This window comes from Ylistrum balloti, unplaced genomic scaffold, assembly GCF_031769215.1.
Source record: "Ylistrum balloti isolate Yb309-2 unplaced genomic scaffold, AGI_CSIRO_Ybal_v1 Utg372344, whole genome shotgun sequence".
NCBI lineage: Eukaryota > Metazoa > Mollusca > Bivalvia > Pectinida > Pectinidae > Ylistrum > Ylistrum balloti.
Genome location: NW_026783075.1, coordinates 89,949 through 99,492, shown reverse-complemented (window position 1 = coordinate 99,492; position 9,544 = coordinate 89,949). Strand labels below are relative to the sequence as shown.

The 9,544-nt window shown below is 34.9% G+C and overlaps 1 protein-coding gene across 1 annotated transcript; it reads right to left on the bottom strand.

Annotated features, from left to right (window-relative positions):
- Window positions 1-585: 585 nt before the first annotated feature.
- On the bottom strand, window positions 586-4,127 carry LOC132564510 (glutamate receptor U1-like; the record flags this gene model as incomplete). Its single annotated transcript, XM_060229163.1, has 4 exons — window positions 3,979-4,127; window positions 3,568-3,609; window positions 1,199-1,375; window positions 586-827 (listed from the first exon to the last, which is right to left on the bottom strand). Coding segments are annotated over exons 1-4 (524 nt in total), but the record flags the coding sequence as incomplete, so codon positions are not given.
- Between the last annotated feature and the right edge of the window lie 5,417 nt (window positions 4,128-9,544).

Genomic DNA, 9,544 nt, shown 5'->3' with positions numbered 1-9,544 from the left:
AAGTCTAGAAGGAATGACAGTTGTATGATATATCCAAGTCCTAGGAGGACTGAACAGCTGTATGATATATCCAAGTCCTAGAAGGACTGACAGTTGAATGATACTTCCAAGTCCTATGAGGTCTAAACAGCTGTATGATATTGCCAAGTCCTAGGAGGACTGAACAGCTGTAACCACACATCCAAGTCCTAGAAGGACTGACAGTTGAATGATACTACCAAGTCCTAGGAGGACTAAAAAGCTGTATGATTTTGCCAAGTCCTAGGGGATAGAACAGCTGTATGATATTTTCTAGTCCTAGAAGGACTAAACAGCTGTATGATTTTGCCAGGCCCTATGAGAACTAAACAGCTGTATGATATTGCCAAGTCCTAGGAGGACTGAACAGCTGTATGATATTGCCAAGTCCTAGGAGGACTGAACAGCTGTATGATATTGCCAAGTCCTAGGAGGACTGAACAGCTGTATGATATTGCCAGGTCCTAGGCTCTGGGAGCTTACAATAATGTACGAATAATTGATATTGACTGTTCCAAGTATAACTATCGTTTAATTGAAAAACAGAAAGAAAGCTAACAAACAAACCTGCCGATGATATAAAACACAGTGCCGACGACAAGGAAACCAATTATTACAGACATCCACACTCCTAGAGTTAGGGGCCGGAAAAAGAGTCCAGCATCATCATTAATGAGCTTCGTTAGAATGTCCATCGATGGCTTCTTCACCAGAATCCGCAACCCGACCTCTTCGAATGGATGCGAGAAGTGGACAACACGTGATCTCTCAACCGTTAAGGTCAAGGCTGCAGCCGCTATGTCACTTTTCTGAAACAGCAGTTATTGTTAACGTTTCCTTGAGAACACTTTAAACACTTTAACATGTTTCTAAGTTTGATCAGACTTTTACTTATAACCAAATATGATAGATATGTTTGTGTGACGAAATCAGACTAAACGTTACATAAACAGTCACCACGTCGGACGGACTAAACGTCACACAAACAATCACCACGTCGGACAGACTAAAAGTCACACAAACAGTCACCACGTCGGACAGACTAAAGGTCACACAGTCAGCACATCGGACAGACAAAGAGTTACACAAACAGTCACCACATCGGACAGACTAAACGTTACACAAAGCAGTCAATCAGTATCGAACCAGTTAGGCAGCTAGTCAGAAAGACATTACGTACGTTAGACGTGAGTTCGCCGATCATTCCATTCCAGTTGCCTACGGTGTCTTGACTTCCAAATTTCCAATCAGCAACGTGATCAAGCACGAGAGTAACGTTTAAGATATCCGAGATCTCGTCCAGCAGATCAGGGATAAATCCTTTCATAGGATGTATACTGACCAGGTAAGGCGTGTGCTAAGAATGAATAAATTCTTAAGATTGTAAAACATATGTAGAGTCATTTACCTTTCAGTATCGATTCTATTTTAAACATGCAACAAAACGTCGTTTCAGAACCTAGGGATATAATAGTATTTTCCTTATGACATTTATATCTATGACCTTTGAAGTATAAAATTTGAAATTTCGATTAACTAAATGTAAATTAACTAATGTAAGTTGTGGACATTTTTCAGCCCTTCTTTTTAGTGTATAGGGAGCATCTCGGTTTTGATTTGAGGGCAATCTTTATGTATTTAATATGGATGAAGATGGCTTACATGACGATTTACATGCAGTGTACGAGTTTAGAAGAACAAATCAATCTAATGCATATCTGAAATATGAATTAAAAAAAAATTCAATTTGTCGGGATGCAGATTGATGTATATAAAATGGCTTTGAAGCTCTAAAGAGAATAAATACTTACTAGACATAGAATAAATGGTTATTAGACAAAGAATGAAAAGGATCAATAGACTTTGAATAATTGGTGACTAGACGTAGAAAAAAAGGATACAAGACATAGAATAAATGGTTAGTAGACAAAGAATAAATGATCACTTGACGTATAATTTGATAGATACAAGACATAGATTAAATAATGAATAGACATAGAATAAATGCTTACTAGACATAGAATGAATGGTTATTAGAAAATGATTAAATGGTTACTAGAAAAAGAATAAATGGTTACTAGACAAAGAATGAATGATCACTAGAAGGAGAATAGATTATTTCAAGACATAGAATAGATTATATCAAGACGTAGAATAAATGGTTACTATACAAAGAATAAATGGGTACAAGACGTAGAAAAAATGGATAAAAGATACAGTATAAATGGTGAGTAAACGTGAAATAAATGATTACTAGACAAAGAATAAATGATTGATAGACATCAAATAAATAGTAGATATAAAATAAATGGTGAGTAGACATAGAAAGATTGTTAATGTAGTATTGTATAACTTTGAAAGAGTTGTTAAACTTCGGAGAAGAGAAACATGTGTATCATAGCCATGATGATTAGATTAAGTATATATTAAACATGATTTTATCTCTTCACAGGTCTAGTGATTTAATACCCACTGTTGTGAAGAAGGTTAGAATGTTACAATGTAGTATTATATATCTAAATCTGTATATTTGGAATCCTAGTTACAATACAAAGTGCTCTGTATTTTAGTCACCATAATACACGAATCGGCCAGAAATTAATTGAATTCCTTAAACAATTTTCGGGGAAAAGCAGAGCACAACATCAGAATTATTCCTAAAACAGCAAAGTCTGAAGATGACAAGAAAATTCCAAAGGGATCTTCTCGCCCATTATCGTATCATCGTTTTCATGTGCGTTTAAGATTGATTTTTTTCTCTTGTCTTATATCCTCTGAACATGACCAGTTATGGACAAAATATAAGAACCCCAAATTCACTGATAGAGATCCTTCCTGCACTCCGAGAAATAGAGATAACAAACTGTAAAGTTGATGAGATTGCGGCCTGCTGACTGTTTTCTTTATTTTGAATCAGTCTAAAAATGGACAATGTACAACTAGAAACCATAGCAACCCTATCCGCAAAATTTGAGAACGATACATTAAGATGAATACCTGACGGCATTTTAGTTTATTCAATCAGTTCCAAAAAGGACAACGCACATCAAGAGTAAAGGAGTCCTAGATAAGCTATTTGAGATTGATCCGTACAGTACTAAATATACTTCACAAAAAGCTGTAACAATCTATAGCTGTGAAAATTCAAGATGGCGACCTGTAGGCCTTTTTTTCTAATCATGTCCGAAGTAGACAAACACCACAAGCAGGAATTCGCGATAACAAAACAGAACGATTCAAATCCAAGATGGCAACCTGTCGGCCATGTTTTCTCGATTAGCCCAAACCTCGACACTGTACATGTATAACTGGAGGCCAAGGGTAACCTACATATGTAATTTAAGAATGATTCATCAAATCCTGTTATGAAATGGTGGTAACAAGATTTGTTTCGGGACAGACGGACGATGGATAACGGACAACTTCAACATTCAACTATTTATAGTGGTGTGATAAAAATAGGATAATCCACTCAAGGAAATGGATACATATAATATAGTTAGTCTGTAATAAAATGGTTTGAAATAAAACGAAGTTTTACAAACCTACCATGATGGTTGTCACTCTGTAGGTAGGTCTTAAACAGTCACCCTATCAACAGAAGCAGTACAATATTCAGAACGAAACATCAAAGAATGCTATCAGACACAGAACATTTTATATATACTACATATAAACAATTATAGACGATTACTAGATAGAGTCACTGTAGATGACAGTTAAAATAGTATCATTATAGAAGGTTGTTGTAGACGATAGTTAAATCAGATCATTAAAGAATATATCTAGAGAGAGGTCGCTGTAGACGACAGTAGGATAGGATCATTATAGAAGATAACTAGAGAGGTCGCTGTGACGATAGTTATATAAGACATTTATAGAAGATATTTAGAGAGAGGTCGTTAGTGGGAACAGTTAAAAAGGATCATTGTAATCGATTTTTCTACTACATTTTCTTACCTGTTTTAAGAGACCAGTGATAACAACCAAAATGACAAACCACGTGCATTTTTCGGTTGGCATGGTTATGTTAGAGAATTTGTATCCGTCTTACAGTAGAAACCTGAACTATATCCAGAGTCTTCTCAATACCTGAAATACACCAGCAATGTTTCTCAACGGGCAAACTACTCCATGCACAATCCTTGCCTCCACTGATAGGTGGTGCTCTTATCGTGTACTCCCTAAAACAGCAGTCACGTGAACAGCTGAGTGTCTTTGTCCAGATAAGATTGAAATTATTCTCTGTTTAATAATGGTATACGTGTCGATCACTAATAAGTAACGTAATTAGAATTTGATAAAACTGATATTATACAAGGTCGCGTGTTACGTTCTTGAAACAAGATATAGTAAGAGCAATGTGCCCCATGGTGGCCAATAGATGGACGCAGAACAGGTGCTTCATGGTTTTGAGTCGATGTCAGTTAACATCAGAACAATTCACGGAATTATTATTAAGACAAGTATATATTTCGCATTATCAAATATTAATCAATTTTAGAAAAAATGCTATAATTACAAAACCACTGTTTGAACACATAATCATTGCAGGAACTGCTCTCTTCACAGAACTACCATTAAAACCCATTCACAAATTGTGTCTGACGCTAATTAGTGCTAAAATATGTTCTATTGACAGAACTACCCGAGAAACACGTGTTGTATTTGTGTTTGATATAAATCAAGAAGAGAATAGACGCCCTATTCACGGAACTACCTGTAGAACACGTGTAATATTTGTGTTTGACGTCAATCAGAAATAGAAAAGACGCCATATTCACAGAACTACCTATAGAACACGTTCAATAGACTTGTTTCTGTTAGTTCTACGTTATTGGAATAAAAACGATACATTCTGTTATCTTTACATATTCCGAAGGGTCGCAGAATATGTATTTCCGTGGACATTCAAGCCCAAACGAAGCGTACATTGGGAACCATGTATAACAAACATGTATTCATATCCTATAACATTAAGGAAAATAAACTCATTTTGGGTTATTTGCTGTAAATATCTCAGTTGGTATATATAAGTTTAAGATTAAATTGGAGGTATCTCCCTTGTATCAGACTCGTACATGACATGATGAAGGTTTGTGGGTGTATTTATATATGTATGTTTTACGTTTCATCAGTTTGTGTTGGGAGAAAACTAATATAGAATTTTAGCCTGTTGTCTAATCCCTTCGATATTTGTTCCAATGAAATGTTTAAGATGAATGAAACCCCGACAAAACAATACTACAGTCTCCATATTTTAATCAATGATTTAAGAACGTAGTGCTTCTGATGTAATAGATAAATCACACGCTAGTAATTATCAGATAATACTCCACATATAGAATACAAAACCTATCAAATGTATGATAACAACACAGACTAACATGATACAAATTCAAGCGTGTTGCCTATTAGTTAATTAATTAATTGATTTATCACTCAACGTTCCCTTAATCCAATGATAAGTCTAATCAAACGGAGAATGACGTATGGAGTTAAATTCTGCCAGTTATACCTACACAGCTGTTTGCGAGTTATTCACACGTTTCTGGTCAATCCGCAAACTAAAACAATCCTCTGTGATAAAGTTGTCCTGTACCGGATTTATGTAGTTTTATACAGATTCATAGGAATTTGATAAATTTGATAATGAATAGAAGTCGTTTTGTTTTCGTTTTCTTGTTGTTTCTTGATAAAACGAAAACAATATTTTGTTCCCATCATATTGGCATGTATCTTTGCATTTTATTACAAAAGAAACGCTCGCTAGATTCAAACGGCGTAACGCTATACAAACAAGGTTATAATGAATATGTATATGTAAGAACAGTACAGTCCAAATATATTTGATAAATAAAGTTCACAATTTACATCTAGTAAATTTTGTTCTGTGTGATGAGACTAGAAACGACTATGGAACATAACAATGAGAAATAACAGTATTTCATAAATTCATATTACAATCGAACTTCGAATTTCGAAGTTGCCGGGACCCTCTGAAAACTTCGAGTTATCCGATTGTTCGGTTTAGATAAGATCGAATATATAGTGTAAAGTTTGGATAATTGATTTTCTTAAGACTGTGTACCCGAAGACTGGTGTCATTTGGCTAGAACTCTGAAAGTAAACAGGGCGTGACTTTTGACAAAGTCGCTGAAAGAGCAGTGCAAGGTTTAGCACCTATACTGATATAGTAGCAACACTAGGAAATGATGCCCTTTCATATGCTACAGAGAAAAGGTGGGTGGTGGAATTTAAGCGTGGCAGACAGACCGTTGGGATAGACGCCCGTCCTGGTAGGACTGTCACTGTTGCAACTTCAGAAATGGTCAGTAAAGTCCATGGTATTGTTATGATTGACAAGCGACTTACAGAGAGATATTTAGCCAGTACAGTTGGGATTTCACAGAAAAGAGGACATTGCATTGTTAAAAGGCAAAGACTGTTCCATCAGTCGGAAAGGTTATGGTCTCCGTTTTCTGGGTATTGATGTAATTCTGATTGTAGACCATCGACAAAAGGGACAAACCATGAATTATACATATATGCATCACTTTTTATGCAGTTAAGAGAAAATATCAAACTCAAACCGCGGAAAACTCGGTGAAGGTGTGTTGTCTACCAGGACAATGCCCTTGTTCACAAGTCTGTCATTGTTTTGGTTATCATTGACGACTATGACTTTGAATTGATTGAACATCCGCCTCATTTGCCTGATTTCGCTCCATCAGACTTTTATCAATATCCAAAATTGAAAAGGGCCATTTCGACCAGATAATGACGTCGTACATGCAGTGGAGGACTTTCTACGGCCAAGAAAAGGACTTCTTCAAAATTGGCACTGAGGTCGTTATACATCGCTGGCAAAAGTGTATAGATCTTAAGAGGATTATGCTGAAAAATAATTTAGTATGTTCGTCAAAAGTCAATCCCTTAAATATGAGGCTCACGACTTATCAATGAGCCATTATACTTCGAATTATAAAGGGTCTTCGAGTTAAAAGAGTTCGAGATAACAGGTTTGACTAGAGTGCTCTTCATTAATTTAACTAACAATACGTGTCATATTGTTTTAAATTCTGCAGTCTTATATTTCTATCTACATACAGTTAGTTAACTTTTTTGGTAGGCGTGTATTCCACTTACCTGTAATATCCTCTTTACAGACATAACTACGGAAGCGTATAGGGGACATAAGTTCCTAACATCAAATGCACTATTAATATTTTATAATATCCTCATTTACGGAGATAATTGTTTTCATCTTGGGATAAAGAATTTAACATACCACAGTTTGTCTTCATACCTGACATTCAAATAAAACGACTTGGGCACATAAATCTACTTACCTTAAGAAAATATATGTCGAGAATACAAAATGCTATTATTCCATATTTTAAAACAATCATAAGAGTTCGAGATAACAGGTTTGACTGGAGTGGTCTTCATTTATTTCACTAACGATACGGTGATATTGTTTTAAAAAATGGAATAATAGCATTATAACCTCATTTTTACGTTCCGTAGTCGTTTCTAGTCTCATCACACAGAACAAAATTTACTTGACGTAAATTGTGAACTTTATTTATCAAATATATTTGGACTGTACTGTTCTTACATATACATATTCATTATAACCTTGTTTGTATAGCGTTACGCCATTTGAATCTAGCGAGCGTTTCTTTTGTAATAAAATGCAAAGATACATGCCAATATGATGGGAACAAAATATAAGTCGTTTTATCAAGAAACAACAAGAAAACGAAAACAAAACGACTTCTATTTATCATCAAATTTATCAAATTCCTATGAATCTGTATAAAACTACATAAATCCGGTACAGGACAACTTTATCACAGAGGATTGTTTTAGTTTGCGGATTGACCAGAAACGTGTGAATAACTCGCAAACAGCTGTGTTGGTACAGCTGGCAGAATTTAACTTCATACGTCATTCTCCGTTTGATTAGACTTATCATTGGATTAAGGGAACGTTGAGTGATAAATCAATTAATTAATTAACTAATAGGCAACACGCTTGAATTTGTATCATGTTAGTCTGTGTTGTTATCATACATTTGATAGGTTTTGTATTCTATATGTGGAGTATTATCTGATAATCACTAGCGTGTGATTTATCTATTACATCAAATAAATATACGTATGGAGACTGTAGTATTGTTTTGTCGGGGTTTCATTCATCTTAAACATTTCATTGGAACAAATATCAAAGGGATTAGACAACAGGCTAAAATTCTATAATAATCTTCTCCCAACACAAACTGATGAAACGTAAAACATACATATATAAATACACCCACAAACCTTCATCATGTCATGTACGAGTCTGATACAAGGGAGATACCTCCAATTTAATCTTAAACTTATATATACCAACTGAGATATTTACAGCAAATAACCCAAAATGAGTTTATTTTCCTTAATGTTATAAGGATATGAAAACATGTCTGTTATACTTGACTTGGACTTGAATTTCCACGGAAATACATATTCTGCGACCCTTCGGAATATGTAAAGAAAACAGAATGTATCGTTTTTATTCCAATAACGTAGAACTAACAGAAACAAGTCCATTGAACGTGTTCTACAGGTAGTTCTGTGAATATGGCGTCTTTTCTATTTCTAATTTAGGTCAAACACAAATACTACAAGTGTTCTACAAGTAGTTCTTTGTATAGAACGTCTTTTCTATTTCAGATTTACGTCAAACACAAAAACTACACGTGTTCTACAGGTAGTTCTGTCAACATGGCGTCTATTCTTTTTCTGATTTATGTCAAACATGAATACAACACGTGGTCTACAGGTAGTTCTGTGAATATGGCGTCTTTTCTATTTCTGATTGATGTCAAACATAAAAACAACACGTGTTCTACAGGTAGGTATGTGTATAGAGCGTCTTTTCTATTTCTGATTAATGTCAAATATAATACACGTGGTCTACAGGTAGTTCCGTGAATATGGCGTCTTTTCTATTTCTGATTGATGTCAAACGTAAAAACAACACGTGTTCTACAGGTAGATATGTGTATAGAGCGTCTTTTCTATTTCTGATTGATGTCAAATACAAATACTACACGTGGTCTACAGGTAGTTCTGTGAATAGAGCGTATTTTCTATTTCTTATTGGCGTCAAATGCAAATACTACATGTGTTCTACAGGTAGTTCTGTCAACATGGCGTCTATTCTTTTCCTGATTGACGTCAATAATGTCTTTTTTCCTCGGGTAGTTCTGTGAATAGAACGTGTTTCAGCACTGAATGTCCACGAAAATACATATTCTGCTACCCTTCGCAATATATAAAGAAAACAATGTATCGTTTATATTCAAATAACGTAGAACTAACAGAAACAAATCTATTGAACGTGTTCTATAGGTAGTTCTGTGAATAGAGCGTATTTTCTATTTTTCATTGGCGTCAAATACATATACTACACGTGTTCTACATGTAGTTCTTTGTATAGAACGTCTTTTCTATTTCAGATTTACGTCAAACACAAA